The 23,839-nt window shown below is 39.5% G+C and overlaps 1 protein-coding gene across 4 annotated transcripts; it reads right to left on the bottom strand.

The window, feature by feature from the left end:
• Positions 1 to 69: 69 nt before the first annotated feature.
• On the bottom strand, positions 70 to 23,142 carry Arl6 (ADP ribosylation factor like GTPase 6). 4 transcript variants are annotated; one of them, XM_045147600.1, is made up of 10 exons: positions 22,987 to 23,139; positions 22,579 to 22,804; positions 18,874 to 18,994; positions 16,666 to 16,815; positions 13,594 to 13,655; positions 12,633 to 12,701; positions 10,417 to 10,511; positions 7,096 to 7,225; positions 5,502 to 5,557; positions 70 to 610 (listed from the first exon to the last, which is right to left on the bottom strand). In XM_045147600.1, exons 4-10 carry the CDS (start codon positions 16,786 to 16,788, stop codon positions 585 to 587), a joined length of 561 nt encoding a protein of 186 aa, XP_045003535.1. In that variant the 5' UTR covers positions 16,789 to 16,815; positions 18,874 to 18,994; positions 22,579 to 22,804; positions 22,987 to 23,139; the 3' UTR covers positions 70 to 584. The 4 variants fall into 4 exon arrangements, with proteins under 4 accessions (XP_045003535.1, XP_045003534.1, XP_045003536.1 ...); XM_045147599.1 differs by lacking the exon at positions 18,874 to 18,994; XM_045147601.1 differs by lacking the exon at positions 22,579 to 22,804.
• Positions 23,143 to 23,839: the final 697 nt, after the last annotated feature.

The following is a 23,839-nucleotide window of genomic DNA, read 5'->3' as shown; positions in this document are numbered from 1 at the left end:
AGTGAAACACTACTTACCATATTAATACAGTATTATCATTCTTTTGGCAATAAATAAAGCACAGAGTTGTTAGATTTTGTTTTTTGGTTTTATTGATAATGACACAATAAAAAAAGAAAATATATTAACTACCTGTGGTCCCTTATAAATATTTTGTTCTGTTTCACAAGCCCTGGGGACATTACAATTATATGATAAATTAAGCTTTAAAAAGACAATTAAAATAAAACTACATTAAAAATATCTTACATCATGATAGGATATTGTGATGGTGTATAACTGATATTTATACATTCTAATTAGAATAAAATGTAGACCTTTATAAGAAGTTGGTAATTCTAGGGAGTTCTCTTAAGGGAAAAATTTAATTTTCATATAATTAATGGCCAGATTAACATACCAGAAGCCCTACATTCTTAAAAAGCTCATTCAGCATCCATAAAAGCAAGCAGAATATAATAAAATATTCTTGGCTAAGAAACAATATTCTTGGCTGCACATACATTTTTTAAAAAAATAAATTCCTCAGTATGCCTTAGATATATTCCTTGAGTTCAAAACTGCTGAGTTTCCAGACTATCTTTTCATGTCTTCACAGCCTGGATTTGATCTGATAAGAATAAAAAAAAAAAAAAAAGAAAACAGAAACAAAATCATCATCTACACAGGGAGAAAATCTGTTTTCTAAAGTAATTCAAGACAAATCTATGTACACAGTAAGACCGTATGCAGATGTTGCTCCTCTGTAATGCTTATACATCTAAAATGTAGATACTAACAGGGATATAGTCAAAACCCATATGATGACTATGCGAATATTCTCCTTAGCTGAGACAGGTGGTGTATATGCATACTTTCTTTTATTCCACTCTTGTCTCTCTGACCCTCACCCACTAATTCAACACTAATTCAATCCCACTACTCTTAACAGTTTAACCCTTACAAAGCATATTACATATCCCATCATTTTCACCTTCTTGAAGAACTCTCTGGTAAACTGCTGACCTACAAAACTCCAATCTAGATCAGCTCTTCTCTATGCCTGCCAGTTATTCATGAGCTCTCCTTTCATTAGAATTCTAGGATCTCCATTAAATCCTAGGGATGTGATCCTCCATTCTCCTGTGCTGAGCTTCCTGTCTCACAATCCCTTTTCTTGACTTGATACTTTGTTTTTGACAAGTACTAATGGCTACCTTAGTAAAGACAGAGATCATAGATTTTTTTTTTTTTTTTGGCTTTTCAAACTTCTTTATTTCAAATGGACATGAACACTTGTGGCACAGAGAAACAGTAAGACTCCCACCTAATATGTTTGATTCTGCTGTCCCAATACTTTAATGCCACCTGACAATGTGATTCCATTACTTCTCCACGGTCTCTTCCAGGCTGTCCCTATCATATAGTTATCCAGTTACTGCTGATGACAACTTTGCTGTTATTCTATTTCCTTATCTTTGCATGAAACCTATTTTTTTCTCCGTAAGTCTGTAAAATTTTCCACGGTTTTTATTTAGTGTTAAATTTATGAATGGTCTGCTTTGGTGTAGGCTTTCAAGATTCCTTTCAATTGGAAACTCATCATTAAGTTCTGATAAATAGTATCTGATGATTGCTAGCCTTTGTTTTCTCTGTTCTTTTTCTGCATTGCTTCTTGTTTGGATATTGGGCCTTCTAAACATAGTACCTTCCTTTATTTTCTTTCCAATATTTTGTATTTTTTTAAGAATGTTGCCTGGCCTGGCTCCTGAACCCATGATCCTCCTGCCTCCACTGTTTTGTTTTTCAAGGTAGTGTCTCACTGTCTCAGGCTGACCTAGAATTAACTATGTAGTCTCAGGGTGGCCTTGAACTCACAGTGCTCCTCCTACCTCTGCCTCTCGAGTGCTGGGATTAAAGGTGTGTGCCACCACACCCAGCCTGACTCCACTTTTTGAATGCTGGGATTACAGGTGATGACACTGTGACTGGCTTTCAGCTTTCTGTTCTTTGTTCCTTTATTGTGATTGTTTTCTTTTTAATTAAGTTTCTATTTTCACTATTTCATTCTTATTTTCTGAAAACTCATTTTTTGTTGGTGTTCATATTTCTTGTTAGGAATATTCTGGTCTGATCAATGAAAATGGCATCAATTCTTCTCCTGTGAGGAACTCAATGTGCTTTGGAAACATTCTCCTTACACAAACCCTGCTTCTCCTTTCTTCTGCCCTGCTTTACTGTTTGTTTACATTCATATTTCAGGCTTTCATCATCAGACATCTGAGACATGTATATGTTTCTATCTGTCGTATGGATGCAGAGACACTAAAATGTAGACTAAAAATTAGAAATGTATGTGAGGCTTGGCAAATGTAGTTATTACTTTAATGTGTCTGGCTAAAAATACTCCTTGGGCTTTCCAACATTAATATTTTTGTTTTATTTATTTATTTTTTTTCCGTTAGGCTAGGTTGACTTTCAAAGATGTCTCTTCCTATCTTTGGCCTACCTCCAATGTTTCTGAAATATGTAGAAGGCAGAAGAGCATCAAATATTCCATATGAAAGCCTGTTATGGTTCCTGTTTTCAACACTACCTAAAACACAAGTGTCTGGTTGTTTTCCAACCCAGAGACACAGTAGTTGACTTTTTTTTTTTTTAAGCACAAATAATCATTGAAACTTATTTTGAGGGAGGGGTGTACAATTGGGTCTTTTCTTTTCAACTCCATCTTGGCTATTTTCTGAGCTGATGAAAGTGCTAAAAACTACATGAAGTTGTGTGCCTGCCACATTTTCCCAAATTTAGTTTAATACTCGGGTTTCTGAGGCCTGTTAAGTCATTCAAAATCCATCAAATACCCAGCTTCCAAAATCTGGCTTCCGGGCTGGAGAGATGGCTTAGCGGTTAAGCGCTTGCCTGTGAAGCCTAAGGACCCCGGTTCGAGGCTCGGTTCCCCAGGTCCCACGTTAGCCAGATGCACAAGGGGGCGCACGCGTCTGGAGTTCGTTTGCAGAGGCTGGAAGCCCTGGCGTGCCCATTCTCTCTCTCTCCCTCTATCTGTCTTTCTCTCTGTGTCTGTCGCTCTCAAATAAATAAATAAAAAATAAAATATTTTTAAAAAAATCTGGCTTCCATTTTTACCACATTCCTTCTTTGTGTGTGTGTATGTGTATACATGTTCATATGTCTCTGTGTGCAGGTACACGAGCATGTTTGTGTGGAGGTCAGAGGTCAACATCAGGTGTTTTCTTCACCTGCTCTTGCCCTATACTTTGAGACCGGATCTCTCACTGAACCTGGAATGAATGGATTAAGCTACAATAGGTAGCCTGCAAACCCCAGTCCTAGGATTATAGGTCAGCACACCAGAATCTTACATCGGTGCTAAGGATCACACAGGCCCTCATGCTTATGAGGCAAAACTTTATCAGCTGGGCTCTCTCCTTAGCCCTGAAAATCTTCAAAAAAGAATAGAATGACAGGATTCCATGTTGCTTACAGAAAGGACTACTTACATTGCAAAAGAAAATTGACATGGAGTATACAGAAATATAACAACAAAAAGACTCGGAATGCACTTCTAGCATCGAGTCATTCTTTCAAAGACTTGAAAGACAGATGCCATCAGAAACGTCAGAAAACAAGATGGGCGTTGTGGTGCATGCCTTTAATCCCAGCACTTGGGAGGCAGAGGTAGGAGGGTTGCCGTGAGTTTGAGGCCACCCTGCGACTACACAGTGAATTCCAGGTCAGCCTGAGCTACAGTGAGAGACCCTACCTCGGAAAACAAACAAACAAACAAATGCCAGAGAACCAAAATCTGGTACCAAGAGGAGGTGGCCATCAGTACTGTGATACTGGATGGTTACTGACACCTAGTGGCCTGACTGCTACACATAACATAAAATCAAGAAGGGGGAAAAAAAGACACTGGCACTCCAATTTCAAATGTTGATGGCTGTCAACTTATTTTCAGTAAGCACTGCACTCTGAATTCCTTTATTATGAGTGATGGGAGGGTTTCCATCCCATGCTGTATCTTCACGGAGGGCAATGGTACTTGCAAATTAAGAAAGCAAGGATGAAAATGTGCTTTTGGTATCTTTTATGGAATGTTCTGTAAACTGTCAGTTTTGGTGGAAATCCATCCCACAAGGTTGACCAATTCTTACTATAATCTAAGAAACTACACTGATGAGTTCAAAGAAAAACCCCACTAGTTTTTCTCATATCCTTTATTCCATTAAATTATAAAACAGAATGCTCTGCAATTTAACAGTAAGCAACTTGAGTGTAAAAGTCTAAGAGATAGAAATGAGTTAGCCTAGAGAACTAATGTGAACGCAACATTTACACAAGCTTATGGCATGCTCAGTCAGCACTTACAGGTGGGCTACTATGTGTGCTGTATCTCTGGCAAGGTTTTCAAAACTCACAAGAGGAAAAATAATCACATAGCAACAAAATCCTACGTACAACAACATTAAAAAGCTAGTGTAGGGCTGGAGAGATGGCTTAGCAGTTAAGGCATTTGCCTGCAAAGCCAAAGGACCTCGGTTTGCTTCCCCAGGACCCATGTGAAACAGATGCACAAGGGGGCGCATGCATCTGGAGTTCGTTTGCAGTGGCAGGAGGCCCTGCTGCACCCATTCTCTCTCCTTCCCTCTCTCCGCCTCTCTCTCTCTCTCTCAAATAAATAAAATTTTTTTAATTCTTTTTTTTTTTTTTTTTTTTACAAAAAAGCTAGTGTAAAAGAAAATAAAATTTATAACTACAATAGGATACTAGGGATTTCTGTACCATAATACACTGCTGTTCAGAATAGGTAGATTCCCAGTACAGATGCCCAACAGTTGTTCTGCTTACAAATGAAAACCTTTCACCTAGCTACCAAGATTCTTTAACAGGGAAGTCAAGAATGTGGCTTCATTCATATCTATTGATTTGTGTGTTTCACGTTGCTCTTGTGCCTAGTAGATAATGTGACCTTAATAAAAATCATATATCTTAATTTATTCCCTAGTGTAGTAAGCCAATAACAACATAAAACTACAAATATGCAAAACATCAACATATTGATAGCATTTGTAATACTAAATGCAAGTCTTAAAATTTGTGGACCCTGTTATGTACAAATGAAGTTACATATGGAATATACAGAAAATTATTCTGTTTAGTGTAAATAATGGCAATAGGCCATTTATCACAAACTTCAAATGGGTTTCAGCTACTAGATCTGATAAAAATTCGGTTTCATAAATTAAAATTATTTTCTAGATTTGCTATGTATGTTGACTGCAAAGATAAACACACTTTAAATAAATCCTTCAGAAAAATGTAATAAAGTAAATGGAGCAAGATATTGGATACTTACTGTACTGTTTTTTCTGACAGCAGAAACAGATGGAAACAAGAGGAAAAAAGGAAATGATGTAATAAAAATAAAATATAAAAGAGTAAACAACGTGAAGAATGGAAAAGAAACAAATGTGAAAGATACACATTACTCAGAGATGTACCTTGAAGCCAGTCCACGCCTTCCTGCAGCCCCTCTCCTTTGATGGCATCACTAGCACTGAAAGAAGTCCCACACAAACACATTTATTTTATTATACAATAAACTCAGTAAAAATTACAATGTTTTAATTTGTTTAATTGCAATTTTGCTTATAAATTAATATACTTCAGTAACATTTGTGAAAAACTGGTTAAGTATTGATGTTGAATATTAATAGTAATTAAAGTTAGGAGCACATGGGCAAAAGATGAGAAACATTCAGACTCTGTAAAGATAGCGTGATAGTCATCTATCTCTAAGGTTAAGGACCAGCACTTACACCGACACCAAGGACATATACACACTGGGGAGGTCTTCCAGCTACCGGGAAGCCTTGCAGAGTCCACTATCCTGCTTCACTCTGCCCCAACTGTCCTGTGGATCCAAACCCATGTACTAAGAGTTACACAGCACACACTGTATCCACTGAGCCGGCTCCCACACAATCAACAATTACTACTTCTAAGGACCAACTTTTCAACAAACTCAAAAGAAAGTTTTAGTAGAGATCTACAGCGTTCTCCCCACCCCGTCCATCCTTTGCAACACACATGCTGCACGCATCCTGTTGTGCTAGGATGTTCCAGGGTCTTCTGAAGCTCTTCACTGCGCACTAAAGCTACCGCCACAAGTCATTTTTGAGCTTTGCTTTCTTGCATTATGCTCTAGTTACGCTTGTGAAGGCAATGAATTCCTTTGTTTTTATGTCCAACTTTTTATCTTACTGACTGTAATTCTTAAAAAAAGGAGAAACTGTGGTCACAGGACACATGCCACAAAGAGAAGATAGAAGAGATCAGTAACAGATGCACACTGAGACTCTCTCAAATACACCCCTATCTACACTGGTTGACTGATGCTGATAGAAAGGGACATAGGAGTAAATGTATTCGTAAGAGACTTTCCAAAATGAACATGTGTAATTTTAGGCACTAATTTCTTGCTAATCTGTCCTAATGACACCATGATTTCTAGTCATTCTCATGTTACAGACATTGGCGGTGCACCAGCTCCACACCAGACTCCACTACTAAAGCAGGGGCTGCAGGGTCACATTGCACCTGGCCGAGCCTCAGCTCTTTGGGAGCGAGCACATTACGGAAGGAAGACTGATGATTACAACACACACAAGCAAGAAGGTCATCACCTGTCAGTAGTGAAGTGTGCTAGCAAGGTAGGACAATTATTTTAAGAATGATTCAGACACAGGGAATAATAATGCAATCACCCAGAGATGGGACTGTACAAGGCTGACATCATATGCAGAAAGATAATCAAAGGAGTTGAACATGGGTAAGTGGGCTCTTACTATAATTCACTATAGGGTTTTAAAATATTTTTCTGTTTACAAAAAGATTTGAAAAGGTTTTCACAATAATACAGTCATTAATACATATAATGTCATGGTTCTATATAATAAAATCCTTAGCTTATCTTCTATCATGTTTTAAAATGATCATTTATAAAATGAGGTTAGGAATAAAACAAAATCAAACTAAAAAACAAAACAGTTTATGGTAAAGCCTTTTCAGGAAGAATGCAAAGTAAAGCCTTACCAAATATGCCATGGTTTGTCTTTGATATTCTCTAGGCACAGCAACTGAGACACTTTTACAGAGGTCACTGCATCTCTAAGATCCATCTTGTTTGCAAAGAATAAGATTGGAATCCGACGGTGTTTGATATCTAAAAAAAATTAGGCTATCAAAACACTTCCCTTGTTTTGTACTACTTTGTCCTAAATCTTTGAAATTAAAATCAAACTAATTCTCTTCTAATTACTTTCTTATATATCACACATGCACAAATATTTAAAAATATACTGCTAAGCATGTATTTGAGCAATAAGAAAAACATTACAATTACTTCCTAAGACCATCTGCTTTTTGGTTAGAAGCTGTAAAAAAATCAAAGATGAATGAGGTTGGAGAGGGAGACTGAACCTGTAGTTACAGAGAAGCACCTCTACAGAAGTGTCATATCTATTTTGTTTGTTATGTTTTTAATGTGAACAGTTAAGCAAATTCAAGTAAAAGGAAGAACTACATTCTGGCTTTAAAATCACAGTGTTATTAGAAACAAGACAAATATTTTCTAAAAGACATTGTTACCTTGTTACAATTTTTGGAAACATTTTATAATGTCTTGAAGGTAATACACTTAATTAGTTCAAAATTCAGAAGATATAAATGGTATTAGTTTAAAAGAAACTCCTTATAGCCGGGCATGGTGGGCCATGCCTTTAATCCCAGAACTCAGGAGACAGAGGTAGGAGGATCGTCATGAGTTCAAGGCCACCCTGAAACTACATAGTGAATTCCAGGTCCACCTGGGCTAGAGTGAGACCCTATTTCAAAAAACCAAAAACTATTTGCCTTTGTTCTAGGTCCAAAATAGCTACTATAGAAAGGGTAATCAGCATCATCAATGTCTTTACATTACTGTAAAAATGTCATGTTTCTCATTTTTTTTTATCTTTTCACTTAATTCTCTCATATGCTCCAATCAGTACTTTATTTATTTAAATAGTTTTTACCTATTTGAGAGAGAGAGAGAGAGAGAGAGAGAGAGAGAGAGAGAGAGAGGGAGGGAGGGAGGGAGGGAGGGAGGGAGGGAGGGAGGGAGGGAGGCAGACAGAAAGAGAAGATGGGTGTGCCAGGGCCTCTAGCCACTACAAATGAACTCCAGACACATGTGCCACCTTGTGTATCTGGCTTATGTGGATAATGGAGAATCAAACCTGGGTCCCTAGGCTTCACAGGCAAGTGCCTTAACTGATAAACCATCTCTCCAGCACCCAAGTAGTACATTATTTAATTAGTACATTATTAGTTCATTATTTAAACAATTACAGAATATTCCTTCTCTTAGTAGTATGTTACTGATTCTTTCTCTCCCTCTCTCTCTCTCTCTTTTTTTTTTGTTCTTTTGTTTTTGTTTTTCAAGGTAGGGTCTCAATCTAGCCAGGCTGACCTGGAATTTACTATGTAGTCTCAGGGTGGTCTTGAACTCTCAGTGATCCTCCTACCTCTCTGCCTACCAAGTGCTGGGATTAAAGTCGTGCCCCACCATGCCCGGCTTCTAATTCATTTTAATGGTGGACATTCTAACATTTTATGGAGGAGAAAGTAGAATGATAAATCAAAATGGAATTTATAATCAAAAGCCCATTTTCTATCCACACTGGCACCATCTTCAAGTATAAAGGTAATTTAATCACACAGAACAAGGTTGACACTGTCAGATAAAAACAGCAAGGGTACTATGGGGTTAAGTAAAAACTGTTAGAAATCCCCACACCTTTTGATCTCCCCCTCTCTCCTCACTGTGCTCTCACCCTGTAGCTGAGGTTGGCTTCAGACTTATTGATAGCATTTCTCCTGCCTCCCTAGTGCTGGGGTTACATGCAGAACTTAACATACCGGGCTTCTATTCCATTTCTAATAAGTCTCTAGGTCTTTTAAACCACCATACCTTTCTAAAAAGACCATTTATAGTTTTTCTGGCATAAGATTAGATGTTTTATATTTCTAAGTAGGGTAATGACGGTTGACTTTGGGCTCATTCATGCTGGGCAAGCGTTCTGTCACTGAGCCATAGCCCTAGACCATGAACAGAGTCAGCAGTATAGAGTTCTGCAACATGTACTGGAGTATTGTTTGTAGTGGGCAGAGGGGAAGAGAGATTATGTACATCAATAGGCAAATGACTGAATAAACCATGGGACATTCATAGTAAAGAGTAGTGTGCAACAGTCAGAGGAATTGTATAACTATGGAATTTGACACGAAGCATTATTGCCATATACTGTTAACTGAGAATAAGAAGATGTGCAAGAATGTAAAAAAGCCAGCCATGGTGGTGAACGCCATTAACCCCAGCACTTGGGAAGCAAAGGTAGGAGGATCACCATGAGTTTGAGGCTACCCTAAGACTACACAGTGAATTCAAGGTCAGCCTAAACTAAAGTGAAACCCTACCTCGGAAAAAAAAAAAAAGAATGTAAAAAATATAAACCCATTTTGGTCATTAAATATGACAGCCTCCATAGTCCTCAACTCTACAAATACTGAGATGTACATATATGTATAAATATGTAAAGGGATGTGTATATGTGTTATGGTCTATTTGAAATATGAGGGTGAGGAAAAAAAACACCACCAAGCTGTTAATACTAGTATTTAAAAAGCAAAAAGTGAAGACAGAGTGAGAAGTGGGTATCAAAAAAATCACCTCACACACACATACCAGCACCATCACACTCAGATACACTAACAACTATGTGAAAACGCAGCCCAGACATTGTAATGGCTGCCAATAAACACAACAGTCTACAGCCTTTTGTCAGAACTTGTTTCTCTCATTATTATATATTGCTTACAAGTTAGAAAAAAATATAGCTTTAGTACTAAGAAAAACAAATGCTCGAGGACTCAAAAACATTATTAAAAGCTTTGAGATAAAAGAAATGGTAATGTAGGTAAAGCCATCACAAGTTTTGCATGCCCAATAAGCTGTAAACTTTCAAATTTTAGTTTACTTAATTTTAACTAATTTATTTGAGAGACAGAGAGATAAAGCAGCAGATATATAGAGAGAAACAATGGGCATACCAGGGCCTCCAGCCATTGCAAATCAACTCCAGATGCATGCACTACCTTGTGCACCTGGCATACATGGGTCCTGGGGAATCGAACCTGTGTCCTTTGGCTTTGCAGGCAAGTGCCTACACTGCTAAGTCATCTCTCCAACCCTAAATTTTCAAATTTTAAATAAAGTGATTACATAATCTAAGCACTTTTTAGCAATGCCAAGAACAAAACAACACATCAATGGACCCTACAGACAGGCGCCATGGAAGGAAGGACTGCACATACCTGGATGGTTCAGAAGAGTGTCCAACTCCTCTTTAGCCACAACCATTCGCAATTTGTCACTACTATCAATAACAAAAATAATGGCTTGTCCATCTCTGTACCATATAAAGAACAGAAAAAGTAAAGCTAAACATAATACATTGTCCATATCTGTCATCCATTTGCACTTCCTAGTCTATGCATTATTGCTTCATGTTGTATGTCAACTTACAATGGTTCTTATTAGTTTACATGACTAACAGAGTAGCCAGACTTCATATTTTATGTAAAATCTCTTTTCATTTGAATGATAATTTGGTAAATTTAATCATTCACTGTTTCATATGTTCTTAAAATTATGAACTTTTTAGTTAAAAGTAAGAATGTAAGCCAGGGATATAGTTCAACTGTGGAACCCAGGATGTACAAGGCTTTGGGTTTAGTTCCTACCTCCCAAGGGGAAAAAAAAATGATGATATAGAAATGGTAAAGAGAAGGTAAATTTCCTTGATTTTTTTAAACCATAAATCATAATGAGAAATATACTACACTGAAATGTGGTAAACACACATATATACATAAATATATTTAAAGCAAGTCACATGAAGTAATGTTTAGAAATAGCTTTTATTCAAATAATTAATGTTCTTTTAGAACTAATAGTTAATCACTAAACTTATCTAATGGATTATACCAGCCCTGCAAAAATCTTTTAGGGGTTGGGGTTGTAGCTTACTTGGCATAGTGTGTCCCTAACATATATAGGGATCTTAGGTTCAATACCCAATACCACTGTAAATACACACAAAAATCTGTTCATAAAATTATTCATTTAATAAAAACATTAATGAAATTATTTTATCACCATACAAATCCCAAGTAAGTAAAAAATATCTGAATCCCAGCAACATGGCAGTTTTTAATCTACTGCCGAATATTACATGTATATATACTGAACAGTATCTTCTTTGGAATTGCTCCCAGAACAAATAGATCAACTGTTAGATAACACTATTTTTTAAACTAAATTTGGTCAGTGTTTCTGATCTGTATGTTAAGCATCATACTGGAACCTTAAGAAATCATTTGAATAAGCAATTTCTTTCTTCCCTCAAGAGTTGACAATCTGATTAGAGAAGCAGCTCTGGTACGTGGTTCAAGACAATTATACAGATGCAATGGACAAAGTATTGGGCAAATGTAGGAACAGAATAACTGAGGAAACTGTAAAATTTCAGATGAGGTCAATTTTATTCTATTTAATTTTATTTATTTATTTATTTATTTATTTATTTTTGAGACATAGTTTCACTATAGAACTAAGGCTATCCTCAAACTCATTATGGAGCCTAGGATGGTCTTGATTTTGTGACCCTTCTTCCTCAGCCTCAGCAGTGCTAAGATTACACGTATGCCCCACCATGTCCAGCTTAAAAGGACTGGTCTTTGCAGCATGGATCTATTAAACACTAACAGTATAAAAAGCACATTATAGCAGGGCATGGTGGCGCACACCTTTAATCCCAGCACTCAGGAAGTGGAGGTAGGAGGACTGCTGGAGTTCAAGACCACCCTGAGATGACATAGTGAATTCCAGGTCAGCCTGGGCTAGAGAGAGACCCTACCACAAAAAAAAAAAAAAAAAAAAAAAAGGACATTACAAACTGATAAACCAGAATGTACAAAGGCTCAAAGTCTCCAAAAACCTGAAGCATGTGAAAACCAATGTCAGGTGTGGTAGTTTGATTCAGGTGTTGCCCATCAACTTAGGTGTTCTAAATGCTAGGTTCCCAGCTGAAGGGAGATTTGGGAATTAATGCCTCTTGGACACCGTGTATTATTGGGGACAGACTTGTAGGTATCATAGCCAGTTTCCCCTTGCCAGTGCTTGGCACACTCTCCAGTTCCTGTTGCCTACCTGATGTTGGCCAGGAGGTGATGCCCACCCTCTGCTCATGCCATTGTTTATCCCTGCCATCATGGAGCTTCTCCCTTGAGCCTGTAAGCCAAAATACATCTCTCTCTTTTTTTTTTTTCCACAAGCTGCTCTTGGTTGGGTGATTTCTACCAGCGATGCGAACCTGACTGCAACATCAGGTATGAGCACATATGCTTTTAAATTAGGAGATGAGCTAAGAGTATGTGAAAAAATAAACATTAGAAGCAAGTCCACAGAATCGCCAGGAGGTCACTGCAACCTGAATATCTAGTTAAGCAGCACTCACAAATTCACTTACTTGTAATAGTGCTCCCAGAGATTTCTGTATCTTCCTTGGCCTGACATGTCAAACACTGTAAAAGACAAACTAAAAACAAGAGCAAAGCATGTTTAAATTATAAACAACTAACTTAAAGTAGTACTTAATTTTTTTAAAATAAATTTTATTTGTTTGAGAGAAGAAAAGAGAGAGAGAATGAGCAAGCCAGGGCCTCCAGCCACTGCAAACAAACTCCAGATACAAGCGCCCCCTTGTGTATTTGGCTTACTTGGGTCCTGGAGAATCGAACTAGGATCCTTTGGATTTGCAGGCAAATGTCTTAACGGCTAAGCCATCTCTCCAGCTCCCTAGGACTTTATTTTTACTTTTAGTTTTTATTTTAGGGTCTTGCTCTAGCTCAGGCTGACCTGGCACTCACTCAGGTCAGGCTGGCCTCAAACTCAGGCCAGCCTCGAACTCAACAGCAATCTGACTACTTCTGTCTCCTGAGTACTGAGATTAAAGGCATATGCCACCACACCAGGATAAAGCAGAACTTTAAAACAGGGTCTCATGTAGCCCAGGCTAGTTTCTAGCTAGCTATATAGCTGAAGAGGACCTAGAACTTCTGTTCTCCTTCTTCCACCTCCCAAGTAGAAGGACTACAGGTGTGTGCTATCATACCCATTTGTGCAGTGTTGGGGATTGAACTAAGGGCTTCATATATGCTAGAATAGCACTCTACCAATTGAGCTACATCCCCAGCCAAATGTGACTTTTATTTCCTATTTTAAATTGTGTTAAATCAAATAAATTATCATTGTGATATAATAAGAATGGGCTGCTATTTAATAAAGAGATCTATAAGATTACAGATATATGATTTATAATGAACACCACATTAAAAAGATGTTTCATTTGCTTATGAGGTTGATCAGACAGACCTAATACTGTTATTTATCACCCACAGGTGCCTAATCACAGAGGTAGGGTAGGTTACCTGGATGATTTGAACTTCTCTATGCTGAATCCTATTGTTGGAACTATATCTTGAGATTGAGCCTTTGAAAAAGAAGATAGTATTTAGAAACATGCAATTGCTACAGATGAACTTTTCTTTAAGTACCTACATTTTTCCCTTCCTAAAGTGTAATGACAGGATTAGACAAGATGATAGCTTTCATAGTGGGATCATTGTATACACATTCTTTGTAGAAATATACAAATGTACTAATCATGAATCTGCACAAATCATATGCTGTAACTCACATTTTGTTTTATTAAGCAAATTACGAAGACCTTAAAAGTTTTTATATGTGATTTAAATGTCACTCTGAGATCATATATTAACTTTCTAATCTTTCACCACCCCCAAACACATATGTTTGAAATTGTCTTCATGGTTGCTTGATTTATGCTCTCAAAGGAGTTTATATAAGCAATAACTGACAATTTAGTAGCAGTGAGCAGAATTTAGGGTCATGGTAAGAACAGAGAAAGGCAGCTGGTGGTGCTGCAGGAGGCAGCAGGCCGCGGGGTCACTGCAGCGGCAGGAAGAGGAGCGCTCAGAGTGGACGCTCTGAGGAGGGACGGCAGAAAGAGGAAATGTTACAATTTCTTGGTGGAGAACATTCCAATCTGTAGAACTAGCCAGTGCAATGATCCTAGGGCAAGAAGGAACATGCCAGTCAGAAAAAACCAGAAAGCCTGTATATCTATAGTGCGTTGCTTAGTCAGGTCTTGATGGCTCTGGCAGGGGTTCTATGAAAATGCTAAAAAGGGCTATGGATATAGCATGATACAAGTTGCCAGGTCTCACAGCATTTAAAACACATTACACTGACAATTTACCTTATTAAATGCCTTCTGTAACTTTCATCATAAAAAATTTTAATGAAGCCGGGCATGCTGGTTTATAGCTTTAATCCCAGCACTTGGGAGACAGAGGTAGGTGGATTACCATGAGTTCGAGGCCACCCGGAGACTCCATAGTGAATTCCAGGTCAGCCTGGGCTAGAGTGAGATCCTGCCTTGAAAAACCACAAAAAAAAAAAAAGAAAAAGAATAAAATAAAAATCTATCTACTTTCTGATCTAGATGTCTTAAAGTTATTCTTGACTTTTCTCTTCCCTGATCCCATATATAAATAACAGTTCTCTAAATTTACTGGCTCTATGCCACCAACCTAGAAAGGACCCTTTTATTTGTGGTTTAGGACAACAATCTCCTAATTGCTCATAACTGTCTAGGCCACCAGACACAGGTTACTTAAGCCTGGGTATGCTTAAATGTGAACTGTTAACCTTAGGTCAAAAAGTTATCATGAGAATTATTGTGCTAATGGTGTAAATACCCAACAAGGGGTAGGGGGTCTGTGAACACAACTATTTGCTATTTTATAATTATTTTTTCACTTGTTGGTTACTATCATTCCCAAATGTTCCCATACTATCATAACTTCACTTAGAAAAGAAAAATCACCACCACCACCCCGGCCTAAACAAATATTTTTTAAAAATGATTTTCCAGCCAGGCATGGTGGTGCACGCCTTTAATCCCAGCACTCGGGAGGCAGAGGTAGGAGGATTGCCATGAGTTCGAGGCCACCCTGAGACTACATAGTGAATTCCAGGTCAGCCTGGGCAAGAGTGAGACTCTACCTTGAAAAACCAAAAAAAAAAAAATTGTTTGTTTGAGAGAGAGAAAGACACAGAGAGCAAGAAAGAGAGAGAATGAGTATGTCAGGGTCACTAGGGAGTACAACACAACTCCAGATGCATGCACCACCTTGTGCATCTGCCTTATGTGGATATTGGGGAATCAAATTTGGGTCCTTTGGCTTTGCTGGCAAATGTCTTAACTACTAAGCCATGTCTCCAGCCCCAGAAATTAATTTTTCAGTTCTTGCTGCAGTTATGTAGAAATATGTGGAAGCAGCAGCAGGAGACTTGGCCTCTCAATCACTATGTTCACTCTGGTGGTCTACTATGGGGAAACTCAAATCCAAACAGGAAGCAAGAAGCTGAAGTTACTACAGCTTAGTCAGTCACTTTATTTATAATGTACCGTGAGTTGGTCTCTCAGAGCTGCTCTCTTTGTGCTATTTTGAAGTTTGTTTATTCAGCTTTTTCTTTCATCCATCCTATGAGCTGTAATAGTATTTTGATAAAAGCATCTTTCTGCTAATTTTCAGGAAACATTTTATTTCTTGGTACTAAGGTTCTTGCCTCATACTTTGGGGCCTCTTAAATAATATTCTTTGGAAAAAAAGTGTTTCCTAATTTTTGTTATTTCCCTAAAATCTTCCATTTTTATTGTAAGGGTTTGTATGTGTCAACCACATGATAAATCATCAGGTACTATAAAAATAAGGAATTGAAAATTTTGTGAAATATTAGGGCTGAGGGGACAGCTCGGTGGTTTAAAGCACTAGGGCTTCTACAGCAGAGGTCGCCAAGTTCTACTATGAAGAACCCACAAAGAAAGTTGGATACGTCTCCACATGTCTGTAAATGCACTCTCAGGGGAGGAAAGACCCAAACAATGACCAGTAGCTCTGGGTTGAGGGAGAGACCCCACCTCAAGGAAAGAAATACATGGATGAGTAATAAGAGGACACCTGATGTTCTCCTATGGCTGCCACACGAACAATCATGTGCATCTACACACATAGGTGCAGACACTACATACAACATATACAACCTTATACATAAGTGGGTGAAATAAAAGAAATCTCAGGAAAGTCACTGAATTATGGAAGTTGTCAACAGTAAAAAATAACAATTAGGATATTCATCTCATTTTCATCTTCCCATAGTCACCTAGGCTTTCCACCCCCCCCCCATCTTAGAGAACTTAGGAAGATCTTTAAGGGAAAGAAAGGCATAAATAATATTCCACCTTAATAATGATTTACCTACATATTGCATAAGATACCCTGTTATGCTTTAAATTACTATAATACTAACAGGAGTCCACAAGATTACATGAAAGTTATAATGTCAAAGTAATTTGACATACTAACTTCCTCAAATAAGAGAACATGCATATAGCATCACACAGAAATACTTACATTTGAAGGTTTCAGCTTGTTAATGATTGTCGTTTTGCCACTGTTATCCAGCCCAAGGCATAAGACATGAACCTCCTTTTTCCTTAGGCCAAGGAAGCCTGAAAGTCGGTCTAGCAATCCCATAGTATGATTTAAATATTTACAAATCACCTACAAAGAAAAAAAACTTATTACCCAGAGACATCCTGTACATGAAAAAGACTGGTTACATGCATTAAAATGTACAGATGCATCATGACAGTGTGAAAAACATGTTACTGTGGCTTTCCACTTAGTGAGCCAAGTATAAGCTACTTACCAGAAAGGAGCCTTAACTGAAATGCAGATTGGCAGCTTATAACCCTTGGCAACACAGAATAATGCCCTTGAAATAACCACATTTCTCACTGTTATTTATGATACTAAGGAAATATGGTTAGCTTCAGTTTCATGTGCCGCCTGCTAATTGTTAATATTTCAAAGTATCTGTGAATTTCTGGAATAGTACATAAGTATTGTGGTATGTACAGAGTTCAATGTAAAAGCTCAAAGTAGAAGGCAGACAAGGAACAAACAGATTTTGGCTATATTATTTGAACAACTAGATAAATCTTTTTTCTGAAATCAGACCACAGTTAAACTTTTTAATAATATGAAATCATAAAAATGTATCATAAAAATTTCAGTTTTTGTTTGCTTGCTTCTGATTTGGGAAGGGTTTTATTACTTGGGGGGGAGGGAGGAAAATCATAAAAATGCCTTCATTTGCCCAGTGTGGTGGCATATGCCTTTAATCCCAGCACTCAGGAGGCAGAGGTAGGAGGACTACCCTGTGTTTGAGGCCACCCTAAGACTACATAGTGGATTCCAGATCAGCTTGGATTAGAGTGAAACCCTAACTCGAAAAACCAAAAAAAAAAAAAAAAGCCTTTATTTTTATTTTTGTTTCATTATTAGTTATTTCTTGACAACTAGAATGGGTTTTAATTTGATAATTTTTTTTAATGACCTCACATTCTTTTATTTTCTTATGTTTATTTATTGATTTATTTTGTTTTTTTCAAGGTCTGGTCTTGGTCTAGCCCAGGCTGGCCTGGTATTCACAATGCAGTCTCAGGGTGGCCTCAAACTCACTACTTCTGCCTCCTGAGTGCTGGGATCAAAGGCATGCACCACTACATCTAGCAATTCCTTTTTTTTTTTTTAATATTTTTTTGTTCATTTATTTATTTGAGAGTGACAGACACAGAGAGAAAGACAGATAGAGGGAGAGAGAGAGAATGGGCGAGCCAGGGCTTCCAGCCACTGCAAACGAACTCCAGACGCATGCGCCCCCTTGTGCATCTGGCTAACGTGGGACCTGGAGAACAGAGCCTTGAACTGGGGTCCTTAGGCTTCACAGGTAAGCGCTCAACCACTAAGCCATCTCTCCAGCCCAAAGTTTTCTTTTTTAAAAAAATAATTGCTAGGGCTGGAGAGATGGCTTAGCAGTTAATGTGTTTGCCTGCAAAGCCAAAGGATCCAAGTTCTATTCTCCAGGACCCACAAAAGCCAGATGCACAAGGGGGCGCATGCACCTGGAGTACTTGAAAGATACATCACCAAATTGCTGTATCACTTTTGGGCTACAAGAGGGCCTACACCTATTAAATTCTCTCTAAACTAATAATGGTTATCCCATTTATCCTGTGCTGACTTCATTCTCCATTGGAGAATCTGTTGCTCTTTTTAGGATGGACACAGATCCTGAGGAGAGAATCAGCCCATTGCACCTCACCTGGGCCCCAGATGAAACCATAGAGTAATTGGTGAAATAAGCAACAGTGCTGCTTTCTTGGTGAACCTGATATCAGCACAACAATGAAGGAGATAGAAACTGAGGACACTCAGCTCCTATCAAATCAGATATCCAGAGACACAGAGGCTCCCAAGACCTCATCGCTGAAGTAGACATAAAACAAACCCAACATGGCTCAGGGAAATTCATGGAAGATGGGGTGAAAAGATTGTTAGAGCCACAAGCTGGGACACTATGCACAGAGACACTGCCTCTCCCCCATAACTGATGGCTAACCCCACAATGGAACGACCTGCAATCTCCATGGAGATAACCGGCATCCCCAACCAGGAGGGTCCCTTGGGGGGGGGGGTCAAGGATGATGGTAAGGATGACATCAATGTGCTATGTACACAGAATATGTACAAAATAAAGAAAACAAAGAAGACAACCTGATTGGGAAAAAAATTGCTAGTATCACTGGTAATATTTCCCGATTCTCCACTTTTGCTTCTTAAAGAACTGGATCTTATGATGGGGTACAGTGTGGAATGATGGTTAAAAATGCAGGTTCTGGAAGAAAAGAGAATGCTTATTCTGAAGTCAGATTGTATGAGTTGATATCCTAGCTCTAAAGTTAGGAACACTTCTCTGTATCTTTTGTTTCTTGTCCTGTAACAGGAAAATTAAAGTATCTATTTCAAAAATCATGAAGATTAAATGAGGTTCTATATGTATATTATCTAGCATCATGCTTGACACATATTACTCAAGAAACATTAATGATTATCTGCTGAAAAAAAAAAATTCCCAATTCTCATGCTGTTTCTTTTCACCAATTCTGGCTTGTACTTTTGGTCCTCATGTTTCCACATCCTCAGTGCTAGGATTATAGGACAGAGCGACCCAGCCTGATCACACCCAAGGCCTCATGCAGACAAGGCAGGCAGTCTGCTGACTAACCTATATTCCTTGCTCTTCTTTAGTTTCGAAGGGAACATATGCTATGCAAAATTGTGCTTCTCTAGGACACACGTTCTCTTTTTCTTCTTCCATTTCCTACGTTATGTTTAAGTTTGGAAAAGCAAGGTCTTGTGCAACAATAAGGTTTTATAAAGACTAATTATGACTAATCTGAGATTAACTCATAAAATTCTTAAAAAGAAATAAAAAATTCCCTGGTACTGAAAAAGACCAGCTAATCAACAAGAGATGAGATTAGGACCACCTGAAAAAGCACAATCAGGAGCACTGACTGTGAGCCAGAAGGAATAGGAGTTTCACAACAAAGTATTAAACATATATCACAAAGTATTCTTAGCCATTCTTGATTATCTAATTTGTTCTAAATTTCTTTAATGACATTGTTTATATTTTTGTAAAAGTATAATCTTGAGGTCTGAGAATACTCAGCAAGATCCCCTACCTTGAAAAAACAAAAACAAAAAAAAAACAACAAAACCCAAAACATCTAGTTGGAAGAGGTTCAGTGGGAGGAGTGGGAAATATATACCATGTATGGGAAGAGGAGACAGGATACAGTGATAGAAGGGAATTATGATCAAAAGAATTATGTACATATGTAAAAATTACAATTAATATGGTATTAAAACCTGGGTTGGTATTATAGTTACCTTCTTATTGCTGAGATAAAGCACCCACCCAAAAGCAGAAGATGGGAGGAAAACTTTTCATTTTGGCTTATGGTCCTAAGGAGAAGGTTCATGATGGCAGGTGACATGGCATGAGCAAAGGCTGGACATCACCTCTGCCACAGCAAGTGAAAAATAGCAGCAAGAGCAGGAGCCAAACTAACACTGACAAGCCAGGGCTCATTAAACCTTAAGATCTATCCCCATCAACACACCTCTTCTAGCAAGATTCTACCTCCCAAATTGCCACCAGCTATGGAGTAAGCATTCAGAAGACATGAGTTTACAGGGGACATATGATTCCAATTACCACATTCTGCTCCTAGCCCCCATAAAATCATGACCACCTATGATGTAAAATGTATTCAGTACAACTTTAAAAGTTGCCATACTGTTCAAACACCCCCATAGTACAAGATCTTTTAACTGTGAGCTGTAAAACCAAAAACACATAATGGCACAGAGTAAAATTCACACTACAAAATATGGCAGTACAAGAAAAGATTGAACCAATGCAAGATCTAAAATGATCAGGGCAAATATCAAATCCTCGCTATCAATCCCAGTGCTGTAAGTCTCTGAATTTCCAATTCCTCCCTTCCAGCAGAGCTGCCCACACAGCCCAGGAACAATCCATCCTGAGCCAGCAGCTCTCCTTGGTAGCCATCCTATGGTCCTGGAATCACAAAAACTTCCAGTCTTTACTGCAAAATGTGGTTCATCCTCATGGCTTCATTGGCCCTCCACATAGGGAGTCTAACAACCCTGCACCACACTGCCCAGTGGTCATCTTCAACAAAACCATATTGCCCATCCAATAGCCCTTTCTTTCTTGCATTTGTTATACTCCCATAGTATCCGGTGGGCTACCAAATTTATTACTCCAGAGGGGAACAAAGTTGACTCTGAAGGGGACTTCAACATTTAGACTCCCTATGAGTCAATATTTTTTCTGCTGTTCCAATACAGAACAGGCCCAATCTCAGTGGTGTAATATCACAAACAACTGCAGCTGATGGCACTGTGGTCTTCAGCCTGAATTTTCATTACTTACTGTGCCAGCTGCCCACACCAGTCCATTTCTTCTAAACTCAACAGTGTGCTAATTCTCATGACATGGGAAGAACACAGCTAGCTTCTCACAGAAACTGCCACTAGCCCAGTCCAGACAAAGCTCTTTCTTCCCCTTCTAAGCCAAGCCTATACTAACTCCACAGTTCTTACTGCATTTAGGTCCACTCTGACTGGAATGGCCCATCAAACTCTGCTAATAGCCCTTCAAGGCTTCTCTTACACAAATGTTTTAAATTCTTCCACATTATTCCCACAAACCAGTTCCAAACAAAACCACACAGTCAGGTTCCTAGCATCAATAACCATACTTTTCTGGCAGGTATTACAGTAAAAAGCAGGTATTATAGGTAAAGGCAAAGCTGTACGGATGTGGTTCTGTACAGAAATTGGCTTTCTGGCATTGGAGTTACCTTTCTGTTGCTGGTATAAACCACCTATGAAAAGCAGCTTTTTTTTTTTTTTTTTTTTCCGAGGCAGGGTCTCACTCTGGCTCAGGCTGACCTGGAATTCACTATGTAGTCTCAGGGTGGCCTCGAACTCACGGCGATCCTCCTACCTCTGCCTCCCGAGTGCTGGAATTAAAGGCGTGCGCCACCACGCTGGGCTCAGCTTTTTTTTTTAATGGGAATAAAGTTTGTTTTTTTTTTTTTTTTGGCTTGCAGTCTTAAGGGGAAGCTATATGATAGCACGAGACAACATGGCATGAGCAAAGGCTGTCTTTGTAGTAGTAGTAGTACACAGTAGGTGGGAATCAGCATCAGCAGCAAGACAGTGAACCAAACTAACACTGTTAAGCTAGGCCTAATAAACCTCAAGATCCAGCCAACATCCTGCAGCAGGCTCTACCTCCCCAAATTGCCACCAGCTGTGGAGCAAGCGTTCAGAGCCCACGAGTTAATGGGGGGTATCTGAATCATGTCACACCAGTCTGACTCCTAGCTCTGTCACTATTCCTGCAGTTTTGTGAACTGCTTAGCCTCGCTGCCCATCAGATTATCTCTATGGCAGTGGTCACGGACAGATTTAAGACTGTTCCCCATCTGAGTCTATCTTCTTCAGTTTCTCAGCTCACTGCTCCCCTTTCTTTCACCCGCCAAATTATTTCTCCTCCCTGCTCGGCCAATGAGCTATCCCCAAAGGATCGCGTATTACCAGAAAAACAGTGAAAAATTAGTACAACATGCACACAGTTAATACCTTGGGGCTAAGCTGTGGCCAGAGGAAGGTCAGGCAGAGAAAACCCATAGTTTTTGGTAAACTTTAAACACGTCAGTCTGGTGAACAGCTGTTGCACACCCTTACTACTCCAATCACTCTTATTCGGCGTTCAAGATTTCACAATGAAATTTCAATGAAACTCTCTGTACACCATTTTTAAAAGGCCCAGGATGGGCAGTGTTAAAATCAACCAAACAAGCCAACACCACTTACCCAAGCTAGTCCAACAGTGCTCAGACCCCAGGCGTCCACCACATAAAGCCAATTATCCTTTTCCACCGCTCACCCACTACCAACAGCTTGCTTGGAGAGGAAAATGTGAGAAAGAGCAACGATGAATCCCAAAATGGGTAGGGAGAGGCTGGTCTATGGCTGCTGGGGTGGGAATGGCTGCCGCGGGAACTTTGTGAAGGAGCGTAGCTCAACTCACTAAACATCACTGCCAATGTATAACTGTTCACATGGGTGAAAGCTCTGGTAGTATGCAAAACTGTAATGTGGAGAAAGAAACAGAAGGGGAAGGCAACGGAGGGGAAGAAAGGAGAAAAAGAGGCGAGAGGGGGAGAAGGGAGAGGAGAGAGAGGAAGCGCGAGCGAGCTATGCAGGTGGGGATGAAGGTACCTGACCGGCGAGGCTCGTCCAGAGGGCCCGGAGCCGGGCGAGAAGGAACAGGAAGGGGACCCCGCGTCTCAGCCGTCTTCCCCAGGCCCCCACGGGGCAGGCCGCGGGCCGCAGCGCAGGCTCCGCAAGCCCCGGCCCCAGCGCAGCAACAAGCTCACGGCAGCATCGGCCTCCCGACCCCCCGTTGCCGGGCAACAGCAGCTTCTTCCGGTCCTGAGGCCACGCCTCCTCGCCCTCCCCTGGCGTGCTATCCTGAAGCTGCTGTGCTCATGCTTCTGAGATTGAATTGCTCTCGGTTAAAAAGGGAAAAAAAAAAAGGAAAAAGGCCAGAACCTCATCTAAAAACACACTTTTTGGGGAAAAAAAAAAAAAAAAAGCGGGAGAACTGGCCACAAGGTGCGATTTGCAATTTCCTGCGATCCGGGCGCGCTGGCCGCAGGGCATGACGGGAGTTGTAGGCCGCGCAGAGCCCGCTGGGTAGCCGGGCTGCTGTGTGGGCGGGGTTGCCTGCGGGCTTGCCCCAGCTTATCCTCCCTGGGCTCTTCTTGCCTTCTCCTTTGAGGTGGCAGCTCAGGGGTGGCAGGGGAAAAGTCTGTTCTCTGCGTGGTGACCGCAAGCGCAGGACCCTTGTGTCCACTGTGCAGGGTGTGCCCATGCTCTGACAGGCCTTCAAGTACTTAACCTGAGAGAGGAGAGAAAATGGGCTAAAAACTAATGCAGTTTCCATCTTTGCAAAAAAGGCAGCCTCTTCAGCAAATGGTGCTGGGAAAACTGGGTATGTATCTGTAGAAGGATGCAAATGGATCCTTATCTCTCTCCATGCACAGGAATGGATCAGGGACCTTAATATCAC

The sequence above is a fragment of the Jaculus jaculus genome, chromosome 4, assembly GCF_020740685.1.
Source record: "Jaculus jaculus isolate mJacJac1 chromosome 4, mJacJac1.mat.Y.cur, whole genome shotgun sequence".
Lineage (NCBI taxonomy): Eukaryota > Metazoa > Chordata > Mammalia > Rodentia > Dipodidae > Jaculus > Jaculus jaculus.
Note: the sequence above shows the minus strand (reverse complement) of the source record. Positions and strands in the feature narration are given on the sequence as shown.

Coding starts and splice junctions, on each gene's coding strand:
- Arl6 (XM_045147598.1), bottom strand. CDS start 16,788: ATGGGATTGCTAGACCGACTTTCAGGCTTCCTTGGCCTAAGGAAAAAG. Junction 12,702..13,593: donor GAGAAGTTCAAATCATCCAG/GTAACCTACCCT, acceptor TCTTGTTTTTAG/TTTGTCTTTTACAGTGTTTG. Junction 5,558..7,095: donor GACAAACCATGGCATATTTG/GTAAGGCTTTAC, acceptor GACTTCTTTCAG/TGCTAGTGATGCCATCAAAG.